At 41.1% G+C, this 25,028-nt stretch overlaps 1 protein-coding gene across 6 annotated transcripts in view; it reads right to left on the bottom strand.

Annotated features, from left to right (window-relative positions):
• The window catches only part of PPP4R1 (protein phosphatase 4 regulatory subunit 1), a 61,366-nt gene that overhangs the window by 21,832 nt on the left and 14,506 nt on the right, over positions 1–25,028 (bottom strand). For 3 of the 6 annotated variants that reach the window (XM_027088540.1, XM_027088541.1, XM_027088545.1), the window contains 10 exons: positions 20,956–21,091; positions 20,008–20,114; positions 16,047–16,189; positions 15,453–15,599; positions 12,779–12,886; positions 12,585–12,650; positions 11,530–11,688; positions 10,982–11,109; positions 3,395–3,906; positions 1,203–1,319 (listed from right to left, as the gene is read on the bottom strand). In XM_027088540.1, coding sequence (XP_026944341.1) covers positions 1,203–1,319; positions 3,395–3,906; positions 10,982–11,109; positions 11,530–11,688; positions 12,585–12,650; positions 12,779–12,886; positions 15,453–15,599; positions 16,047–16,189; positions 20,008–20,114; positions 20,956–21,091 — 1,623 coding nt within the window. The remainder of the gene's footprint in view (positions 1–1,202; positions 1,320–3,394; positions 3,907–10,981; positions 11,110–11,529; positions 11,689–12,584; positions 12,651–12,778; positions 12,887–15,452; positions 15,600–16,046; positions 16,190–20,007; positions 20,115–20,955; positions 21,092–25,028) is intronic. The other 3 variants (XM_027088543.1, XM_027088544.1, XM_027088542.1) reach the window with 2 other exon arrangements.

Raw genomic sequence — 25,028 nt, 5'->3', positions numbered from 1 at the left:
GGAAGGAAACTGAAGCACAGGCCTTCACCACGTCTGCGTTTTCCTCACGATGCGGGCGGAAACCCCAGGATCAGAGCCCACGCGGTCCCTGGTGACTTGCGCTCAGAATCGGAGACAGCCTGGAACCTGGAATTTCCTGCCCCCGCTTAAGTGCTGGTCTGGCTGAGCTCACCCTTTCCATCTCCGACTCTTGCACACCGTCCTGGAGGTTAGTCACAAGTTCCTAACAATTTCTTGCTTACAATCAATGCACAATACGATTTTTCGGACCACAACTGCCCAGTGGACCCAGTTATTCCACTGGCCCTAACGAAACTGGAGAGAGCTCTGTACTTGCTGGCCTGGCCAGCTTCCCCTCTGCAGTCTGTGAACTGGCCACGGCCAATCAAACTGGCACCGGTCACTATTCAGCCGTGGCTCAATCCTGAATCAGCCTGGTGATGCCACACGCCAGGGAGTTTGGAAAAGGGGCTCTCTTTCACCTTCTTCCCATTTTACTACCTCCCTTTCTGTCCTTCCACATAGGATCTACTTCTGTTCCACAGATGAGAAAGGGCCTTCTTTTTCTGACAGGAACATCTCATTCTAGTTCCCGGAAACACTTAAGTTTTTTGATTAGAGACCCACAAAGAAAAAAAAAATTAATCTATCAATGCTTCAAAGAAGGTAAGAGTTAAATCGGTAAGACTGTGAAGCAAAGGCTGCCTTAGAGGAAAAAAAAACCCAACGCTTGCTCTTGTTTCCCATGACATTCCCACCAAACAGCATGGAAAAGAACAAGGGACCCAGTGGCTCCTGAAAGCAGAAACTCGACTCTTGAGGGTCCACCTCACCCTGACGTTCCCCTGCCCCCAGTCAAGAATACACACACGCAACGTAACTAGTTGGGTCCCTGGCCAGAACTTAGCTTCCAATTTGGGGTTAATTCTGCCTTTCAAACAGGTAGACATCCTCTGACAGACTGCTCACAACCACAGATTAGAAAAGAAAAAGCACCCACAGTTAAGGTACACCCTTCAAAAACCCAAAACACCTTCTAATAGTATGAGAAGTCAGAAATAGTTACTACAATTAACACGGGTTCAACATGCCCTCAGATGCTCAGGAATTCTGCAGCCGAAGCCCTCCCGCCCCCAACCCTGCCCACTGATGTTTTGCTGCAGAACATCTGACACAGGCAGTTTACACACTAAGTGTCTCACCCTCTGTGCTCTCTGAGGCTGGGATTTCTGTCTGGTCTGCTGCTGGTATATATTCACTGCCTGGAAGAGTAGCTGGCACAGAATAGGTGCTCGATAAGTGATGCTGGATGAATCCGTCTATCAATGAATATGTTACAGAAGTTTCAACATTATGGACAGAAAGAACAACAGGACAAATTTAAACTGTAACAGGTGTAAGAGCTGAATTAGAAAGAGAACTGATTAAATCATAATATAGTATTACTACTAAAATCTCAATTGCAGCCCATAAAGTTTAAGTCAAACAGTGTTAGTCACCTTCTGAAACACCAAGTCATATCCTGAAACTCATATGTGTCCACGTAGGGCTTTTAAAAAAGCAAACTATGCATATTACTTTCAGCTTATTTGTTAAAAAAAAGAATTTAAAGTAGCTTATTCAGTATTTCCATTAACATTTAGCAGGTGTCTACTATGTGTCAGAGAACCGACTAGCAGGGCTGTACAGGGAGAGCTCCCAGAACGGGCCAAAGGCCAGTTAGGAATCTTTCTTCCATAAAGCTAAGGAGCGTACAAAAAAACAAGACGTGAGAGTTACTGAAGTCTGATCAACTGAACAAAACTTAAGTTGACAAATAATAAAATTTATTTCAACAAAAAGCAGAAACCTGTAAAGACAACATTTATCAAGAGCTGACCACCCCAAGATGTGCACATCTGAGGTGTAATTCTGTCTCCGTCCTCCTCATCTGGGGTGGAAGGGAGATGGCAAAGGCAAGATTCTGATGAAGATTCTAATTTGTCAAACAAAACCGAGCCTCAGTATTTGCTGCATCACCAGGTTGTCATAAAATGCAGAATTCTGGGCTCAAGGTGGTAAAAATCAACGGCAGGAGCCACAATGAGGAACTAGCGAGAGCAGTGAAGCTGTGAGGTTTTCAGAGAAAATAATCCACCGCGAGGGATAGAAAGTAGGACCTTCTACGGAAAACACTCATAAGGAGGAGGAATGAACTACTGGTCCACGAATGGCAAGGATAAATTGCAGACACAGACTCAAAAGAGGCTCACGGCGCCCGATACTATTCACAGCATTCTGGAAAAGGTGACTGTCTGCCAGTTAAATTAAAATAACTTTCAACCATCAAGGATATGAATTTGCCTTTAATCAAACAAATCATTTAGTTTTTCTCCAAGCATAAAATTACCATAGGAAATCTTTAAAAATCATGATACGTTAAAGCCAAATAAAGATAACTGCTAATATCACCTCCACTGATGAAATTTTCCAAGTTTAAACACAGCACGGTTTTGCGTGTTTTAGAAGGACACTGAAGGTTTCGCTTTGTCTGCTTTAAAAATAGGTATTTTGCTAACATTGAGCAAACTGACAGTTTAGAAATTTTAGCTTCTAGAATGAACAAGGACAAAAAAAAATCCACAAAGTGATAAAGGATCTGAAGACTTGCAGTTTGGGGATTTTTCAAAATTGTTTTTTGTTTTACGGTAACATTTCAGATTTCACTGGTTACTGTGCTCAGTAGGAGCTCTGATGTCGCTGGCATCAGGTTCCTACCCCCAGACCGTAAACCACCCCCTGGCCCCGGCAGGCAGAGTGGGGTGGCCTGGGACTTCGTTCCCACACTCCTATTCCACTGAGTGAGAGTAACTTGTTATTTTCACACACAACAACCTTCAAGGCTGCCGTTCACAATGGCAGAATCTAGGTGACACAAGTGTAACCCAATGGAACAAGGTCCAACTGAGAAACAAAGACACCAGCAGGACCCTCGCAAATGCCCACAGCTCTTAAAACACCACGTTCCATAGGAAGATACGTATCTTTGTCCACTGCTAACAGACTACAGTCTTTCCGTAAAACACAGCACTGCATCTGCCGTTTATAAAAAGGTTTATGAGATCCAGAGCAGAAGAGTTAAGGCAGGACTCAAGGGTTAAAATTGTAAAAACAGTGAGTGAGTGTGAACAAGTCAGAGAGTGATTTGTGAACCAACACATCTGTACATGCTACACTTAGGAACACAGTGACGGCCTCATCTGAAATTTATTTCCTAAAATTCAGACTAATCACATTTATCCAGACAAGAATACATGATGACAATGGTCAAAATAGATTTTTAAAAGGCAATTTTTCTGGGGGAAAAAGTCAGAAAATAACATTTTTTATCAGAATAAAGAACCAACTCCCATACCTTTCACGTCGGGATCGTCAATGTGCGGCTCCAGATTTTCTATCATCTCTTCCAGTTCCTTTCTGGTGGCCATGGTGATGTTTGCAGAAGCCGGGGCGGTGGCTTCAGGCGTTCCCTCCAGCCCCTCGGGGCCAAGTTTGTTCCCAGAGCCCTGCTCCAGCTCCACATCTAGATCTATTTCAGGAAGAGGAGTCCTCCAGAAGTGGAAGGAGTTGTACAACTCCTGATCCAGGGGAGCTGAGTCCTGCGCACTGGCGCCCACCTCCAACTGAGAGGCAGACCTGCAGGTGCCAGGCTTTTTATCATCCTCATTACTAGCTGCCTCCTGATGAGGCTCTGAGGACAAAGGACAAGGTAATGAGCTGTCCCCTGGAGGCTTCCTAGGGCTTTCAGCACCGATGTCCGGGTCCAGCGCACCTTCCAGTTTGACACTGGAATTAAAAACAGTGGGGTCTGTAGGAACATCCTCTAGCCTGATCTGTGCATCCTCTGGGACTTCTTCATCTCTGGTCCTTTTATTGTGTTATTTGGGAAAAAGAAAGTGAAAGTATAAAAATAATTACTGAAAAAAAACAATGAAAGATACTACATAAAGCATTTAGACAAGTATTAAAAATTACAAATTATCCATACAAATTCAGTAGTTTATTTATATTACTGATAATGCTTCTTTTTCCATCAGTTGTTCTGTGCTCAGAGATGTAAACATCTGTTAAGACTAGATATTAAAGTATTATGTAATAGTTGGAGGAGATAACATTTAAGAACCCCGGGATTCTATAATACCATGCTAATTTCAATAATAAAAAAAACTAAAAAGAAATAGTAAGAAGATAAATTCTCACAATGCATTTTAAGCTAAATACATAGTAAAAATTATCTGATTTTTAGGATTATGGTATTGCCACTGTGCTCCAATGACCTATCAAAAAGCTGAGAATTAAAACCTCCTTGCTTACACAGAAAAAAAAAACCTCTACACAGCATTAGAAAAGATCCTTATTTACTATCTTGCAAAATACATTAAAGTCCACTTAAGTGTAAATAGCTATTTTTATTCCTTCCACACTTTCAGCTCTACTCCCAAAAGTTTTCCCCCCTGCAGCCATGACTTAATTGACAGAGAGGTAGGTGGTACAAGCCCCGGGACCACAGCCCATGGGTCACCGCCATCCACCACCTACACAGAGGCTCTAACGGCCCCTCAGAGTTTATCTGACTCAATTACCCTTAACAAACACATGCTGAGCACCTACTAGGAGCCAGGGAGCGACACTGGTGGTGAGGGTTCCTATGTAAATGAGAGGCAGCTGCTGCTCCTGAGATTAGCATCAGAGGCAAATGCTTCCTGCAGAGTGGTAAGGAGGGAGCAAGGACACTGAGCTTGGAGGCAGATGCGCCAGCTGCAAGGAAAGGCTTTCCAGGGAATGACAGGAGCCGTGGGTGGAGCAACCAACACGTGCTTAGGAGGCTAAGGGAAAACCCGCAGCATATGCAAAGGCAGGGGTGACAGGAGAGGTGCCACACCTTCAGGAAACGGCGATGAGTTTACGACGGCTCAGAGAGGGAACCGATGGAAAAGTGCAAAGTCGGCGGAGCCACTGCGCCCCACACTAAACACCTCCGGAACGTACCCTAGGGTACAGGAGACAAGGCAGGGGTGAAGAGAGTTACATTTTGAGATGCGTTCTTTCAGAAAGGCCACCCGGAAGCAGGACAGGAAGCGCGCTGGAGATGCGCCAGGCGGCAGGGAGTGCAGCAGAGCAGGTGAGGAGAGGCAGGGATGCCCTCCTGAACAGGGCAGCGTGTCGGGGCTACAGAAGATGGCAACACACTCAAATGACGCCAACGCCAACACGACTGCTCACTTCCCGCTCGCGGGGCATGAGAAGCAAAGGGAGGAACCTGTGAAGATTTCCAGATTTCTGGCCCGAGCGACTGAACAGGTGCTGGTGGCACCGACTGCAAGTGAAAAACACCAGGGCAGCTTGAGGAGGGGGTTTCAGTCTGGATGGGCTGAGTCGGGATCTACATGGAATTCCAGGTGGTGACGTCCCTGGGAAACTGGTCAAGAGCCCAGACAGACTGGAGGGCACCTCAGAAGGACTGGCCTGCATATGTGTCATGACAGTCGTGCAGAGTGACAAAGAGCACGGCATTCCTCCTGTACAAGAGGATGCTTCAGACGAGCATTCTTCAGGCTCAGAGAAAAAGGTCAGAAGAGGTGAAGAACTGAAAACACAGGAGACTGATAAAGCAATGTCTTTCTGAGAAGGAAGACTAGGGGCTCGAGAACACAGGTGGACAGATTAAATGGGTGAAGAGACAGCTCTTTCTAAGAAACATGAAAGGGAACTGAGGATGGACATGCAGGTAAATTTGTCAGGTGAGGGTGGGGTGCTCCCCTGAAACATGGGCCCTTAAATATACACAATGAAAGACATTAAACAGGAGGCTCACCCGGCCTCTGCCCTGGAGGTGACGTTACCACCGACGTGATATCCCAGTTACAGAGCCACCATACGTGCTCTCAGGAGATCACCAACTTCCCTGATTGCACTTCATCTCATAGTAAAGTTCACACTGTTTTCAGAAACGAATTTTTTTAAAAACACGTGATTATTTAAAAAATATATTTTTTAGATACAGATAAAAATATTTAATACCTCATCTGAAAACATACCACACAGTGATAGCATTTAAAATTCTGGTGTTTCTCCACCATGCTTATAATCATAAAATACATAACATGCACACATAAACTGCGAGAACTCGAGTCTCACCCAGCACTGGCACTGCAGATTCCACATTTGCTCCTTATTCATAAAATGAGGGACTGGCCTCGATGTCTGTAGCATCCTTTCCCTCCAAAACAGTCCCGAAGCAAGTGCTCTTACGCAAAACAAGTGTCTTCTATATGTGTATGAATTACCTGATATTTTCCAATCATGCCTTTATTAAAGATATATTTTCTTTTGTTTTAAAAAACGAGTGGGATAATGGGTAAAATTTGAATAAAATCTCTAGATGACAGTATTGTATCTATGTTAATTTCTTAATTTTGGTAATTAGAGTCTGGTTATGTATTAGTATCTGTGTTTTGAGGAGTGAAATATTGAAGGAAGGTAAAAAGAATATCATGTCTAAAACTTATCTCAAAGAATTCAGAAAAAAATAATAATAAAGCAAGTATGGTAAAATGTTAACATTTGGAGAATCTGGAAGAAGTGTTTATGGGATTCTTTGGCTATTTTTACAGTTTTTCTGATATCATGCAAACTGTAATTTTAAAATTATAGTAGGGACTTCCCTGGTGGCACAGTGGTTAAGAATCTGCCTGCCAGTGCAGGGGACACGGGTTTGAGCCCTGGTCTGGGAAGATGCCACATGCCACGGACCAACTAAGCCCGTGCGCTACAACTGCTGAGCCTGCGCTCTCGAGCCCGCGAGCCACAACTACTGAGCCCGCGTGCCTAGAGCCTGCGCTCCGCATCGAGAGAAGCCACTGCAATGAGAAGCCCACACACCACAACGAAGAGTAGCCCCTGCTCGTTGCAACTAGAGAAAGCTCACGCGCAGCAATGAAGACCCAACGCAGCCAAAAATAAATAAATAAATATTTTAAAATTAAAAAAAATAAGAATTATAGTAACACGACATTGTTTGGCGGTAGTGGGCAGCAAATGGCTGAAACTTAAGACTTCACTTGTTATCTGATGAATTTAAGAAACTTCCACTTAAAATTCACAAAAAGAACCCAATTAAAAGGCCATTTAGTATGGAAAACTATTCCAAGGGCCTGAAGTTCCTGGATCACAATCTCATCTTAGCATTAAAATTAAATTTTAATATTCTCAGCAGGAAAAACAAAGAGAATCACCGGCCAAGTCATTCTATTTGCCTTATGAAAAATTATTAGTTTGTCCCAAGTTCAAACTCCTCGTACGGTTTTAAAGAGACAAAAACATTTTCCCTCATATGAAATTCTGGGAAGTATTAAATTCTGTACAAATAAACCGTCTGCTTCAAAATAAACCGTCAAAAATATAAATTCTCTAAATACATTTTTTCCTGGAGCTGGGTGACAGTCAGTGCACAATCAAGTGAATTCTGACGTTCCTAACGGTCGGTCTGGCAAACGCTATCACACAAGCAAACGCCATCCTGAGGAGAACGGAGACGGAGGGCTCGCATGAGGAGCGGAGTAGCCCAGTTCCTCGCAGGTGTAGGGAACACGTGCGGCAGAGCGTCAGCCAGAAACGCATCTCCAAGAGAACCTACACCTCCTCGGTGCCTACGTAAGCTGAGAGTCAGTATCTTCAGAGACCTGGTGGCTCAAGACTGTGGCCTAGCAAAGTGCCCTGGGAACATCTGGTCCCAGACACTGCATCCTGAGATGAGAGCAGACACAGCCTCCAGGTGCTGTGACTTCATAATGGAGTCTCAACATCAGTGAAATACTTCCAGATTTGTACCAGTAACAATTTTACTTACACATAGTTAGCTTTAAGCTAAACTGACAAAAACTAGCAAGAGCAGTGCAGTTACTTAAGGCTTTTGAGATAAAATCTATTATTTTCTAACAATAACTCATTCAATGGACATTTATCGTGTGCCGAGCATGTGCCAGGCCTGGTGAAGGTGTCAGAACACACACAGATAACAACCAGGCTGCTACGCGGGGGGACCTGCAGCCCACTGGATGAATGTGTGCAAAATACACAACCAAGATCAGTGCTCGTGCACCAGTGCTACGAACAGCCAGGATGCAAAAGCTCTGAATTTCCTCCAAGATTCTTGGAGGTAGTTTGTCCAGACATTCTCTCTGTTAAATGAGGTGTGGATGAAACAGGATGGCGTCCCAGACAGAAAGAGGGAGAACCCAAAGAAGGCAATGTATTCGGAGAGCGGTGTAATAGCTGGTTTAACTAAACAGAAAAGAGGCTGCTCATTTCACATAACTTAAAAGTGCAAATCTGAATGCTTAACTCTGTTTCTGGAAGCACAGCTTTTATTAACACCTTCAAAGAAGTATGAACAGCCTGATCCAGGGTGAGTGAGAGATAAACCTGGTATTTTATAAAGTCAGAGGTTTATAATCAATAAATGCTTCAAAGAGTATTAAGTGATATTAAATGTTTCCAGGATCAGATGCAACACTACAAAAGAAATAAACAGTAGCAGAAATATATTGCCAAAAACTTGCTTATTTTGTGAGATATTCGTTTGAGAAATCTGAATTCTAGGAAACTGAGAGGACCTCGAGAACGGGAACCAAGCCCTGGTTCATCTGTCTACAGTCACTGGTTTATAGTAGGTGCTCAATTAATTTTTGCATAATTAACCAATCAGTCAACCTTAGATAATGAAACTAGATTTAAGACAGCTCAAAACAAAAGCCAGTGCAGTATTTAAGAGAGGGCAAATTAGCTAATGGCTCTGAGATTAATAATACCTAGGACTACACAACAGCTTTTACAATATTTAACAGAACTCCTTTCTCAGCCAGGAACTGTCTCCTCCCTCCCTTACATCATTAACACAATTCAATAAAGTCTAATAATATACTGAGAATCCAATGCTACAAATAGTATTGACTTGACACTAAGACAGACCTCATAATAATGGAAGAGGAGTTAAAGTTTGTAGCTAAAAGATAACTAACTGCCTTTAAATAGCTCTTCCAATAATGTCCTATACCGGCAGTTAGCAAAACTACCGGCCATGGTAGCCACACCAACTGTCTTTGTCAATAAAGTTTTACTGGAACACAGCTGAGCCCATGCATCATGGACTGTCTACGGCTGCTCCCACACTGCAGGAGTTCTGACGGAGATCGAATATATTTACTGCGTGGTCTTTTACAGGAAGTTTGCTGACCCCATCCTAATAATTCTCTGTAAATTTATATTTTCACTTCCTAGACTCTCTCCAGATACAAAAATAAATAAAAGCTATGCAACAGTCTTCGTACAATTAGTACCATTAGGGAAAAGGTCGCTGACTTTAAAACTGAAGAGCAGATAGCACCTCTCCCCTCCCCACTTCATCACTCTGTCACATTCCCTGCAGCAGCTGTTTTCAAAAGAACGGACATGGGCTTCCCTGGTGGCGCAGTGGTTGAGAGTCTGCCTGCCGATGCAGGAGACACAGGTTCGTGCCCCAGTCCAGGAAGATCCCACATGCCACGGAGCGGCTGGGCCCGAGGGCCGTGGCCACTGGGCCTGCACGTCCGGAGCCTGTGCTCTGCAACGGGAGACGCCACAACAGTGAGAGGCCTGCGTACCGCAAAAAAAAAAAAAAAAAAAGAACTGACAGACTTTTCTTGCTAGGAAGACAGGTTTAGAGTGATTTTTCTTCCTTTACAAAATACAGTACCTCAGGTTTGTTTGGCTATTCAGCAGGACGGTAGGAGAATGGGCAAAAAGGTAAAACAAGGCAGCAAAGAAAGGAAGAACTGCCAAATCAAAACACCAAGAAAACAAATATCACAGTATCAAGACCTACAGAAGAAAATGTCCATTAGCATCATGACAAGGGAGGACAAGGCACTCTGGTAACTCAGGCATTACAGGCAGGGCTGTTTCAGAAACAGGCACTAACTGAGCTCAAGTGCGCACCTGTCAAAGTCTGTGCATTATTTCCCATGCACTAACTTAGGTCTGAACCGTTTTTCCCCTAAGGATATACTAAAATAATTTTTTTTTTTTTTGCAGTACGTGGGCCTCTCACTGTTGTGGCCTCTCCCGTTGCGGAGCACAGGCTCCGGACGCGCAGGCTCAGCGGCCATGGCTCACGGGCCCAGCCGCTCCACGGCATGTGGGATCTTCCCGGACTGGGGCACGAATCCGTGTTGGCGGACTCTCAACCACTGCGCCACCAGGGAAGCCCTACTAAAATAAATGTTAAAAACTAAAACTCAAGTAAAATTTTTTAATGCAAAAAAAATTAAAAATAAAAATCAGAGATGTCCTCTTTAAGCTTTATTTGAACATCTGGTTGCCTTATTAAATGCTCTTAAAAGTTGATATTCTAGTTAGTAAGTGCACTAATTTGGTGCTAATCATTAAAATACTTTCCCCCTCAATTGAGAGATTACAATCATTATTCTGTAGACAGAGAATCCAAGATCCACAAAATTAACTAAAAAGAAAAATAACAGTAAGAAACTGACTATGTAGTAACACATATTCCTAAATTAGGTTTTACTCCTTATAAAACCAAACCCTTTAAATTGTATAACCATTATTTTGTATATTCTAAATGTTAACAGATGGCTTACTAGGTAAATTACTTATTAAATAAACTTACGCAAACATTATTATCAAATCTATCACTACAGCTTTCTATATGCCCAGCACCAAGCTAACTATGTTACGTGTGCCTTCATCTTCTCATTTAAATATGTAATTAACCAAAGAGATGTTTAACAAATGTATTTAAAATAAAACTCTATTAAAATATTTACCAATTTTTGTAATCAAGAGAAATAGTAAACTCTCCAAAAAGAACATTATAAAAATAGTGAAAATGAAAAAAATGCTCACAAGCAGTAAAACTGGAAAGCAAAGTTTTAAAAAGTCATACCTAGTTTTGTCTTCTACTGATGTATCTTCTGAACTTTTGTTTTCTTCTTTAAAATACTGGCCTGAGCTAGAGGGATTAGCAAAGGTAGATATGAAAGGTCCCAGAGACTGAAAAGCTGCTTGCCGAACCTAAGAAGAATAAAAGGACAGGAATAAAACATAAATCCTTCTCCAGCTAGGATTTACAGTTCCCCATCAATTATTTTCTCCTTTTTACTTTTAAATTTTTTATCTTGGCTTGAATATTTAAACCATGAGAATGTGAATATGAGACCCTATAAAACATTTGCATGGAACAGAAATTTCATCCAGTTAAAAAAAAAAAAAGTTAATATAGTAGTCTACTGTCTACTCCTAAAAGTATTAGCAATAACATACCTTAAATGATAGCAATAACATACCTTAAATTATAACATACCTTAAATAACATACCTTAAATTAGCAATAACATACCTTAGATGATAAATTATTTCTTAAATTATGAAATCAAAATCACATCTTCTGTAAAATGCATTCTTTTACAAAAATGATAATTAAACAAAACCTTACCCAACGTGAAGGATCACTGATCAAATTAATAAATAGTGCTGATAATTTAGTCCGTCGAATTTCTTGACATGTTGCACAAGAAACCGCCATGAAGCACTCAGCACAGGCCTTGCGGACTCCCCACACGTTATCGGAACAAAGCTGGAAAAACCTGGGCAGCTGTGCGAGGAGGATGGTGTTTCGTTAGGCAGACACACAGCAGGCTTCAGGAGTTACTTTTATTTCATTTTCTGCTTTCACAGCATTTAAAACATTAGATCTTCTTAATGAAATTTAGAAGACCCATTTAATATTAATACTTAGCAGTTTTAAATAAATCACACCCAATTCATTCCACTACTGACTACGGAAAATCAAAAGCGCTCCGAACACGTACAGCTTAAACGTTATCCAAGAGCTTGTACTTAAAGTCAACTATTCCGCATAACAGATGGTTTCAGAAACTCTTCAAGTACATTAACTTGTACATTAAGCATTTTTTATCCCAGGAACTAACCATTTAAAAATCACCTGCTGTAAATTTAATTTGTCATTAAAATACTTGAGGGTTGCAATAAAATTAAAGATTCATTTGAATAAATAAGAATTGATTTTATAGAAATGGGAGTTAAAAAGGGATCAATGGTTCTTAACACATCTGCATTTTTAACAAACCGTCCCTAACAAATACAATTCAAGTGCCCAGATTACAGAAATTTAAACTCTTAAAGTCATATTATCTTTCTGGTTTACATCCATGGAATTGTATTAGGTTGGCAAAAAGTTCATTCAGGTTTTTCTGTAATAGTACAGAAAACCTGAACGAACTTTTTGGCCAAGCCAATATTAATACACTTTGGGGGTAACTATATGTATTTCAAACTTCACGTGCTACTTTGCAATGCCACTGCTTTCTCCTTAGTTGTTGTTGTTTTTTTTTTTTTGGCCGCACTGCTCAGCATGCAGAACTTCCCTGACCAAGGATCAAACCCGCGCCCCCGGCGCTGGAAGCGTGGAGTCTTACACTGGACCACCGGGCGAGTCCAGTCTCCATAGTTAATTTCTGCAGTACTTACCAACATTTCCTCAGTAGCTTGCTGGCCAACTACGCTGCAAATATCTCCAAAATTGGCAGCACAGACCTGACAACAAAAGCATCACTGACATTTCAAAATATTACAGCGTTCTTTAAAAATAATCTTTTAAGTTTCACAGATCAATATGGTAACCACTAGAACCATGTATTCTTAAACAACAACAACAAAAATACCTTTCGAACATGAAACATTCTGCAATCACAGCACATCTCACAAAACCTAGGGAGGATAAGACGCTCTGTGATGTCCTTCCCAACCATGGGAGCCATTTTGCACATTATCTAAAATGAATAAGAACAAAACCACACTGAATATATCTTCAAACTAAGACTCTTCCAGTTCGCTAATTTATTAAAAGTATATAATTTAAGGGAGTATAAAATATGACATAATTATACTACATACGTCACAAAAAATTCATCTTATTTATCCAAGTTGAAGACAGAAAAACAGATGTTAACTACTACCATTAAAATCAACTGATAATTATTAAAGGTACAATAAACCCTGAGAAAATCCTAAAAATTGCATTTTTACCTAAAGTTTCAATCTTATCAATCATTTTGCCTAATAAATTTAAGATTAAAAAAAACAACCTACACATTTTCCCGATAAGAGAATAAATGGTGAGTTTTCAGAAGATTATCCACAAGAAGGATCTGGATTTAGTGTATCTGCATTGCTAAGAAAGGACTATACAGAAGCAGTCCTCATCTTGCAAAGTACCGTTTTCTCTGAAACTCACGCATGTGGGGACCACGTCCTTACTCTGCAAAGCCTGGGTTCCAAGGGAGACAAGGACACAGATCTGATATGTGTCACACATGATTCAGATAACACAGTTTTGGGCAAAGTGAGGATGAACCTTTTGAAAACCAGCCCAACGCATTTAAATATCTGCCCCCACGCAGTTAGAATATAAAGAAATCTGACTGTCGTCATTTATCTATTACATCTACTCCTGGCCCATGCAAATATGACAAGAAGCAAAGGCATCTGGTTGGAAAGAAAAGAAAACTCTATTCATAAATGCATGACTGTCTACAGACCAAATCCCAAGGAATCTACAAAGAAGCCATTGGAACAAATAAGTGAGTTTAGGAAGTTTGCAGGACATATGACAGAATAAAAAAAACAAATGTACTTCTATAAATTAGCAACGAACAACTGAAAATGTTTAAAAACAGTATCATTCACAACAGTGTTAAAAAAACATGAAATCTAACAAAACACACACATGCTCTGTCTACTGAAAACAACCAAACATTGATGAAATGAAGAAAAGACCTACATAAACGGAGATCTGCCCATGCATTGTTAGGCTGGCACCATCCCTATCAGAGCCCTGGCCTCCTCAGAGTGGCAGGTGACACTGACATCCCCCAATCCCCAAAGCAGTGTTGTTTCTTGACTCCAGACTGTTTCTAGGCATCTCCAAGCCTGAGTTAACGATCCAAAGATACACAGTATCACTGATCTAGCATAATTAAATTGCTTAGAATGAATTATTCCCAAAACAAACAACTGGGAAGGGAGGGAATGCCAAACATAACAAAGTTAACACGACCAATTGTGAGAGAATCACAGGTTTCACACTAGCGCTGGATATAGCCTTTTATTATAATTATAATGTTTTACTATTCTTAAAACCCGTCAAAAATTATAAAAAAGCAAGTTAAACTCTGCTCAATATAAACCAACATTTATGCCAAAACTGATTTCCTTTTTAGAGAAGCTTGTGAAATTTAAAAAAAAAAATCAAGTTTTGGAACTTGACAGAGCTAGTGCTTTGTACAACATTATGAATGTACTAAATGTTACTTAATTGTAAACTTTAAAATGGTTAATTTTATATTATGTGAACTTCACTTCAATAAAAATGGTATTACTGAAAAATATCTAAATTTATTAACTGATACCTGAGTATCTAAAAATAAAATAATGGAATTTCCAACGGAAAGGAACTAGAGAGAAAATCTAATTCATCCTACGAACGATCCAGAAGCACTATAAAATTATTTTTAGTGTAACTTTTTTCATATCAACAAAAATGCAACTATATTAGGTTTAAATAGCAAACTCTCACTATCCAAATAGATCTGAATAAATTTTCAGATGGATTTATCACTTTTCTATTTTATTATAAGAATTCTTACTTTCTGAACTGAGGAACCATAGATGTGAATTATAACAGGTATTACTATATGTAATTCATACCCTATTTATGATGGCTCTCAAATAATCAAAATATTTGCTAACCATGTCCAAAACACCAGAGAACTCACCATAATACTTGACTTTATTATGTGCATAATGACTTAATCTGTGTATTTTTCTACTAATCATAATTTATATCATATATTCCTTCCTGCAAAGACCACACTGTCAAGTACAGTAGCCAAGCAGCATCCCTCTTTTTCCTACTATGCTTACATGGTGCCTAGAAAAGTGCTCGACAGCAATTCAAGGAGCTCAAATGTTTCTATATTCAATACAGGGTTTTTAAAATTCCACTGGTTATTTTTGCCATCTTATTTTTCCATTTTGATAATGAATTTACAGTTAACTTATTATTTTCTTGCTGTGTATCTTGCTTTCTCAGAGCCCAGTGATAGAGCCATCGAATTCCCAAGTGCTTCTGCACAGCATGGGGCCCCAAGAAAAGACACCTTTTCCCTTGGAAGCCTATGTCCCTTTCTAGACCAGCATTACATTTCAAATGTAATGATCTGTGGCTACTCTGAGACCCAGTATGTGTCAACCCTACAACATGTAATGTAGCGTCATATTTAACAAGCGCCTCCTATCGGTCAAGCCAGTGACTAATTCTTGCTGAGCTCTGCTTACAGCCACAGCTTCTGTCTTCACGTCGTCATTGCTGTCGGGGGCGGTCAGCTCCACGAGGACGGGGCACACTTTGGTCTCCACATCAAACCGCTCAATTAACTCCTGCTCCAGCAGGGCCAGCAAGGCCGCCTGACTCGTTTTCCTGACCTAGGAAAAAACAGACACGTAAACCAAGTACACACACAGTGTAACAAAACTTAACGCCTGAATTTCACAAATCTGAGGATTCCTCACCCAACTAGAGGGGGTTCACAACTGGCAAAACCTTGCCAATAAAAATCTGTGGTTATTCTGCAAAGACAGAACTTGGTAGGTTGTGCTGTAACAGATGAAGTGGAACAGAAAAGCCATTCTTGGAAAAGAGGTCTCCAAGCGCCAACCTTTCTGAGGGCCGCCTGGGAGGGCAGCGGGTGAGCAGCAGCCACTAGGTGCTGTCTGTTGCTGTGACCTCCCAGACTCTCCACAGCCTCATTTTGAAAAACAGAACAACGAAGTCAAAGAGGAAGGAACATCCCAATGTGACCACCCAGGAGGCCGCCGGGAGTGCCCCAGACTACACCCATTTCTGTAAGAACGTGGGCAGGGCCCTCCTACCTGGTTATTCTGATCTGCGAGATATCTAACCACAATGGGTAGCAAGTACTTGGAAAAAGCGTACGGGATCGCAGGCCGGTTTTCTTGACAAAACAAGGCGATGTGAGGCACCTGCTCCATCAGCTCTGCTCTCACAGTTGGTTCTGTGGAAATAACAGAAAGGTGAGCTGAAGCATCCTCCCCAGAACCAGATCCTTGCCGGGCGGGGGAGTCCTCAGGAAATCTCTGGACTCTTCACCTCGCATCACATCATGAGTGCTTAGAAAATGCTCTGCAGCCTGCGATCCTTTTCACAGTCATGGCGAGGTCGACCCCATCCCAGATTCTGTCCTCAGAGCCTGCAATACTTCCTGTGAGGACCGGATCTGTTCACCTGAACTCACATCGACTATAACATGCCATCATCTTCAAACTCTGCTAGTTCAGAACCTCCAGGACAAGCCGTAACGACTGGGTCCTAATCTAAATGCAGCCAGCCAGTGGAAGGTTTACAGTTAGACTTAACTAAGATGATAAAGGGTCAGTGAATGCTAAAGGAAACCAACAGATTTAAAAAAAAAAAAAATGTGAAAAGACCCAAGTACATACGGCAAATTTAAACGTGACAGATATGACATTTCAAAAAGATCAACTGTTCCATAGGTAATGGTAGGAAAGTCAGCAGGTTATGTGAGAAAAAAAGGGTAAGATTCCTATACTGCTCTCTCTACATAAATTCAAGGTGAATCAAAGTTCCAAATGTTGGGCTTCCCTGGTGGCACAGTGGTTGAGAGTCTGCCTGCCGATGCAGGGGACACGAGTTCGTGCCTCGGTCCGGGAACATCCCATGTGCCACGGAGCGGCTGGGCCCGTGAGCCATGGCTGCTGAGCCTGCGTGTCTGGAGCCTGTGCTCTGCAACGGGAGAGGCCACAACAGTGAGAGGCCTGCGTACCGCAAAAAAAAAAAAAAAAAAGTTCCAAATGTTGTTTTCTTTTTTAAGATCAAAAGCACTAAAAGACAGGCCTTCCCTGGTGGCGCAGTGGTTAAGAATCCGCCTGCCAATGCAGGGGACACGGGTTCGAGCCCTGGTCCGGAAAGATCCCACATGTCATGGAGCAACTAAGCCCGTATGCCACAACTACTGAGCCTGCTTGCCACAACTACTGAAGCCCACGTGCCTAGAGACCGTGCTCCACAACAAGGGAAGCCACCACAATGAGAAGTCCGAGCACCGCAACGAAGAGTAGCCCTTGCTCATCACAACTAGAGAAAGTCCGTGCGCAACAACAAAGACCTAACTCAGCCAAAAATTAAAAACAAATTTTTTTAAATGGCAAAGGATATGAATACTTAGTTCATTAAAAAAAAAATGCTCATCTTTAAAAAAAAAAAAGCACTAAAAGACAACATTTAAAAAAATGTTTAGGGAATTCCCTGACAGTCTAGTGGTTAGGGCTCCGTGCTTCCACTGCAGGGGGGCACGGGTTCGATCCCTGGTTGGGGAACTAAGATCCTGCAAGCTGTGGGGTGTGGCCAAAAAAAAAGTTGAATCTTGAGGTGGGAAGCCCTTTCAAGGCAAACAAAACCCCAAAATTAATTAAGACCAGCTACTTTCACTTTATAAAGACTTCCTTATAGACAACAGATGTAGCTAACAGGAGTTCTGTATTTTGAACCATGTACAAAACAAATACTCAAACAAAAAACATATACTCAAACAAAAGTAAACTTAAAAATGAAAAAAAAGGGGCTTCCCTGGTGGCACAGTGGTTGGGAGTCCGCCTGCCGATGCAGGGGACGCGGGTTCGTGTCCTGGTCCTGGAGTATCCCACATGCTGCGGAGCGCCTGGGCCTGTGAGCCATGGCTGCTGGGCCTGTGCGTCCGGAGCGTGTGCTCCGTAGCGGGAGAGGCCATGGCGGTGAGAGGCCCGCATACCGCAAAAAAAAAAAAAAAAAAGTGAAAATAAAGGAGTTTGGGGTGGAGGAGAGGTAATATTAAAAATATTAAAGACTGCAACTTTCCCATATCTGATGGAGAGACAAGAATCCTCAAATTCATGGAAGCTCCCATCACAGTGGCTCTGACACCCCTCCGGCCCTTCCATTCCTCCCAAACTACTCCTAACAGTCAGAGGAATCTCCCAACCAGCCTTCCGTCACCCATCTTTTCCTCAAGTCAACCCACACTGCTGTGTTTCTGTTCTAAATCACAAACAAAGCAAACTCTCCAACTTGGCACAGTATAAATTTTTACAATCTGGCCCTCAACCACCTTATTTAAGTCTCATTCTTCTAAACCGTAGGCCCAGTAAACTCACTGTTGGCCAAACGGGCCGCTGTCCTGAGCTCCCCAAACCTCTACACCTGTCCTTTCCCCTCCCGAGCCCCCTCCTCCCCTCCCTCCCCATCAAACCCAACTCAAATGCCACCAACTGTCCAAAGCGGGTCCCAACCCTCCCTGGTATAATTTACTGTTAGTATGTCGGCTGCATTCGTTAAACTGTTAATTTGATGACGGATTCTTACTCATCTCAGTAAGGCTCCAGCATTTAATCTAGAACCTGGCATACAGTATGCACTGTTTTCACATTTACTGAATGAATTCAGAGTGTAAATGTCAAGAGAGATATTTATCAGGAACTCAACAACTTGAGATATATTTTAAAACACATGTAGAATATAATATATGTAAAGAACAGCACTGTAGTTGGTAAACAGGTGGAAGAAAACAAACACAAATTCCATCTTAAAGAATATCTACATCTCTATGAAAGGAATGAACACAATGGAATGCAATAGTGCCAAAATTTTAAGTTAAATTGTTTATCTCTGCTAAATCTAAAAATAAATTGTAAGTAAAAATCATAATTGATGAGACCCTCCTAAAACCATTCTGGAACAAGCATATACATGAGCAATTATGTACACAGAACATCATAATGAGATAGAAAATTAGGACGCTTACTAATGTTTTTTTCTATAAGAAAATAAAAAATATTTAAGGCTTACATAAATAGTAAACATATTCCCATAAAGTGAGTTGCTTACCAAAAGATGAGCTCATCTGAAAATTAAAGGATGAGAATTGTTGCCATGCCAAAAGTTTGATAAATTGAAAAATAATACATTTTAATAAAGAGGTCGTGGATTTAAGAAAAAAATTTTTATTTGATTTTTGAATCATTTCTAAAATCAAATATAAAAATATGCTCAAAACAATATTAGGTAAAAATGGTAAATTTTATGTATGTTTTACCACCATAAAAAATATTTCTTAAAAACGTAATAAACCGTATTCTAAGCCTCAAAACAAGTTTACCTCTTTCTTAAGCAGACTCTCCTCCTCTTTTCACTTTAGAGACAAACAGCCTTAGTTTTACAAGGGGTGATAAACATTTTTTATAAGTAAAAATGCATTTTATATTTGCCAAAAATTTACAGCCCACTCCATCCTTTTAATTTATTCAAAAAATTTTTTCAAAACAATTTATTAATTCTAAAATAGTATTAATGTACATGATGCAAAACAATGTTCTGAGTTTTTTCTTACAAGAAATTTTCAAAGTTAAACTAAATGGGCCTACTATAAAATGTTTGGATCTTAGTAACAGGTTTTTTTGTTTATTTGTTTGTTTGTTTTTGCGGTACGCGGGCCTCTCACTGTTGGGGCCTCTCCCGTTGCGGAGCACAGGCTCCAGACGCGCAGGCTCAGCGGCCATGGCTCACGGGCCCAGCCGCTCCGCGGCATGTGGGATCTTTCCGGACCGGGGCACGAACCCGTGTCCCCTGCATCGGCAGGCAGACTCTCAACTACTGCGCCACCAGGGAAGCCCAGTAACAGGTTTTTATTTTCTTGTTACTGATGGGTCTGATAATTTATTTAGGAAATATTTCAAAGAAATCTCGCATTACACTAAGTTTTTCATTAGTTTTTAGAAACATAATTTAGTAAAAGAAACCTTTCCCTGCATAAATATATACCTGAATCATCAGCTAATCTGCTTATTCTTTCCAAAACAGCAATACAATCTCTCTCATCATCGCAGACTTCCCTCAGTGTGTCCAGCAGACTCCGGGCCACCATTTGTCTACACAGAAAAAGAAAATTATATGATGTTCAGTGGCATTAATAGTATTTAGAACTTTAAAAGGCAGAATCCATATAGTTTAAAAGAAAATTTTTCTTAATACATTTTATAACATATATTAAGTCCCTAATTTCCTAAGTGACAAATGCCAGTATGGATTTTATTTTAACAAGATGAGACTGATTATTTACCAAAATATGTTCCACCTTTACCTGATCTGACAAATTTCTAAGGTCACTGAAAATTTGTTTCAAGTAGCTACCTTCAATTATCATAAATATGGGAAAGTACAATCATTCTTCATTATATAAAATGTTACCTTTACATATTTTACTCAGTGAGTTTTATACATCTATACTCAAACAATTTTATTAGCAAAGACTTTGAGATTTCCCCGAGAAGCCTGATACAGGCGGTCTGGGGGCCCTAGGTGGAGAAACAGTGCATGAGGGAGAGTGTGAGCTCTGGTCACTGCCATGTCCCTCGCCCCTTGGCTGCCAGTCACCTGGCCCACAGCAGGCACACACCACCACCTGCTGGAGGAGGAACTGACGCCTCAGCAGCCACTTTAATGAACATTAAAATTATGCCTAATAGCAAAGAAGCAGTTTGTTTGTTTGTTTTGTTTTTGCCAAAAAGTCAAGAAGGAGTGCTGCCTGCTCACAGGACGGAGGAGTAAACAACTGTAGAGGCGGCCACGGCTGTGACCAGCAGCGAAGCTGGGTGACTCAGACCACGCAGTAATGACATCTACTTTCAACTGGATACTTCTGTTTACTGAAATTCATGCAATAAAAGCCACACTTGTGCTTCCACCTTAATGGAAAGCATACGCACATACCTGTTAAATACGTTCTCACTCGCAGCATACTTGTCCAGTCTCCCCAGGGGCGTCAACATGTCATCTTGTGAGACAAAGTCCAGGGCTGAAGGTACAACAATCACATCAGACTCTGAGCTGCAGTCATCCACACCAACTATCAGAGACATCAGAAACACTCCTTGTAACACTGTCACACTAAAAGGTACCCCTGCCTCTCCGAAGCAGCACAAGGAAAACTGCCCTGTATTGTTCCTGGAGTGGCACAAAAAGTCACGAGAGAATCTCAGAATCGGCTCAGAAGCCACGCCTGACTGACGGATGCTTCTTCTCCTTTTCTACAGATATGTTCTAACTGCCCCTAGAAGCACAGGGGTCAGTAGAAACTCAGTCTGGGGTGATCAAGGAACAGAGTGATCAGAAAAGAGTGATCACACAGACCTGAGAACTTACACGTTCAACCAGAACACTAACAACTTGTAAATAAATGAACTGTCAAACACTGACAGTTAATTCTGCAAGGCAGTCAGAGAACAACTCACATTATATACAGAACAAAGACAAGAATGACAGCAGCCATCTCATCAGAAAGAATGCCATATGAGAAGCCAGAGACAGAAGAGCAACATCTTTAAAGGACTGAAAGAAAAAAAAAAAGTCAACCTACACCTCTATACCCAGTAAACAGAAATTGTTCAAACACAAAGGTGAAATAGAGACTTTTTCTGACATACAAAAGCTGACAAACGTCGCCAGCAGCAGACCCACACTACAAGAAATACTAAGAAAATTACAGCAGGTGGAGAGCTGGATCTTTACAAGGGAATGAGGACTAGCAGAAATGGTGAACAGGTGGGCAAACACAAAAGCCTCTTCTTATGTAAAAACATCTCTTTAAAAGATAATTAACTGTTTAAGGCAAAAGTATGTACTGTAAAATAAAGAAAAAATGTATTGTGGGGTTTATAACATGTGTAGAAGTAAAATATATTTACAATAGCACAAAGGCAGAATAACAGGGAGGTATATTGTCCTAAAGTTCTTTTATACATATTATGTGAAAGTAGACAGTAATAAGTCAAAGGCGCATACTAATTATAAACTCTACAGCAGCTATTAAACACCAAAAAAAACCCCACCCAAAACATATAGCTAGTAAGCCAATAAAGGCCCTAAAATGGAATCATAAAAAATACTGAACCCAAAAGAAGGCAGAAAAAGAGGATAAAAGGAAAAAGGAAAAGATGGGACAAACAGATGGGAAATAGCAAGAGAGAGGAAAACCAAACAATATCAATAATCACATTAAGCGCAAATGCTCTAAGTAGCCCCACTTAAAGGCAGAGATTGTCAAACTGGATTAAAAATAACACCTAACATGAAAATAATTCCTTACATAGTACAGAAAAGTTTTAACAGGTTATTCTGATCTACAATTCATAGCAAAGTACCTTATATATTATGAATCAGAGCCGTAAGAACCACCCAGATACTCTCATTTGACCTATTTCCTCCTCTAAGACTGTGGAGCTGGCATGACCTCAAAGGCACCTTTATGCAGGCTCTAGAATTCTATGACTCTGACCAAACTGTTTCATCAGTCACACGCTTCTTAATCTTGAAGATAAACATTAATAGTACTGATTCAGGTCCATAAAAAGTCAGGGGCTTTTGGGAACAGTCCTAGAGCAGTGACAGTCTAACTTTGTCATGTTTAAGACAAGCTTGGAGCACTTACCCTAAAATTCAGACCCCAGATCTCATATTCAGATCCTGACTGTGCAGGTCTGGAGTGAGGCCCAGGAGCAATCATTTATAATAAATACCCCCAACTAGCTCAAATGCAGATTGCTGAACAACTGTATTCAAGAAACATATGCTGAGAGGGTTACAAACCATATTTTGCTTCCACTTACGTTACCACTCTACCCATTATGGTTGACAATTATTTCTGTACAAAAGGGAGTGTTCCACTCCAGCAGAGGCACTGGGGACAAAGGTGCATTTCTATTTCCCAGAACTGCAGCCTCCTGCCAATAACTGTGGAGCCGCTTTGTCCTGAATTATCCTCTCCAAATTCAGGATTTCCTCATCAACTCTTGATTGGAGTGGGACTTTCCTGGTGGCGCAGTGGTTAAGAATCCACCAGTCAATGCAGGGGACACAGGTTTGAGCCCTGGTCCGGGAAGATCCCACATGCTGCGGAGCAGCTAAGCCCGTGTGCCACAACTACTGAGCCTGTGCTCTAGAGCCTGCAAGCCACAACTACTGAAGTCCACATGCCTAGAGCCCGTGTTCCACAACAAGAGAAGCCACCGCAATGAGGAGCCCTCGCACCGCAACGGAGAGTAGCTCCCGCTCGCCGCAACTAGAGAAAGCCCGCGCGCAGCAGCAAAGACCCAACACGCCAAAAATAAATTAATTAAAAAAAATTCTTGATTGGACTAAATGGCTCTGCATTTCATATTTATGGAGGCAGCAAGGATGTGATTACCATGGCTACAGACTGCATACCTAAGTCTTACCCAGCCACCCTACAAATGCCTGCCACAGGTTACAAGAAGGAGAAACACAAAAATAATCCATAAAAACTATCACCACTAAGAAAGAAAAATCCTACAGCATAAATGATGGTACAGTCAATAACATCCTCAGATAAAAAAGACAAAACAGGGCTTCCCTGGTGGCGCAGTGGTTGAGAGTCTGCCTGCCAATGCAGGGGACGTGGGTTCGTGCCCCGGTCCGGGAGGATCCCACATGCCACGGAGCTGCTGGGCCCGCTGAGCCTGCATGTCCGGAGCCTGTGCTCCGCAAACGGGAGGGTCCACAATGGTGAGAGGCCCGCATACAGCAAAAAAAAACAAAACAAAACAACAGAGGGAGTAAACACAGCTATACTGCTGTAAGAATCATATAGCTTATGCAAAGTAGTACATTAATTTTAAATAGATTATGGTAAATTAAAGATGCAAATTACAACCCTTAGGAGTACTCTCTAAAACATGCAAGAAAGGATGGCTAGAAAGCCAACCGAGAGTTAAAATGGAATGCTAAAAAATACTGAGTTAACCCCAAAGAAAGTCACAAAAGGAGCAACAGAGAAAAAAAAGACAAATAGAAATAAGCAACCAGATCAATAATTACATTACTTATAAATGGACTAAACATTTAGGTCAAAAGGTAGAGAATCCCAAACTAATAACAAGGTAACAACTATAGTTGTTACTCAGCTATAGTCTGTCTACCAGAAACACATTTTTAAAGTCAAAATTTCAACCCATGGGTTGAAAGAAAAAGATTACAAAAAGGAGAGAGATAAAACATGAAACAGTAAGCATAAGAAAGCCAGAGTGGCTATTTTATTACCAGACAAAATAGACGAAGACAAGGAGCATTACAGAAGATGAAGAGAGAGCTTTCATCACCCGACCTGTGCCCCAGCACCCCTCCTTTCTGGGTCACTAAGTTGATTCTGGATTCTTGGACGTTACAGCAGCAAGAGCCCCTTACAGAGTTCACAGCTTTAAAAATCCAATTTCCTACACTGATGAAGTGAAGAAATCATGTCAGCTTTTAGTGTTATTTGAAATTTCAAAATGACTTAAAAGCAATGAAAACAATGATCACTTGAAATGTTTTTTCAAATTATATCTACGCTCCCCGAATTCCAGTGCTCCCTCTTCCCCTGTAAATTTACTGCCTTGGGTAGCTGAAGGGGGACCAGGATGGAAAGGAAAAAGGAAGATGACCTAAAAGGTCAACATGAGACAGAATTCCTACACTTACGTAGGAAACCCTCAAAATTTTTCAAAACTTAATATTTAGTTATAAAAGCTTCCATGAAGCAGCTAAATGACAAACGTGTCAATGAAATCTTGTGTTTTTTAGTGAATTCTAACAGAATTCCTAACTGGAATAGAAACCTGGGATACGAACTGAAGTCTTATACTGAAGGGTTAGCCCATCTTGTCTCAAATCAGACTCAATAGATCCTACCAGTTCCAAATCAGGACAAGAATCAAATGTGTTACAATGCAAATTAAAGAGAACATCCAGAAAAACAGGACAAGAGAAAGAAATGATAAAACAAGGAC

Source organism: Aethalodelphis obliquidens, unplaced genomic scaffold, assembly GCF_003676395.1.
Source record: "Aethalodelphis obliquidens isolate GAN/ISIS:26980383/991018 unplaced genomic scaffold, ASM367639v1 scaffold63, whole genome shotgun sequence".
NCBI classification, from domain to species: Eukaryota; Metazoa; Chordata; class Mammalia; order Artiodactyla; family Delphinidae; genus Aethalodelphis; species Aethalodelphis obliquidens.
Note: the sequence above shows the minus strand (reverse complement) of the source record. Positions and strands in the feature narration are given on the sequence as shown.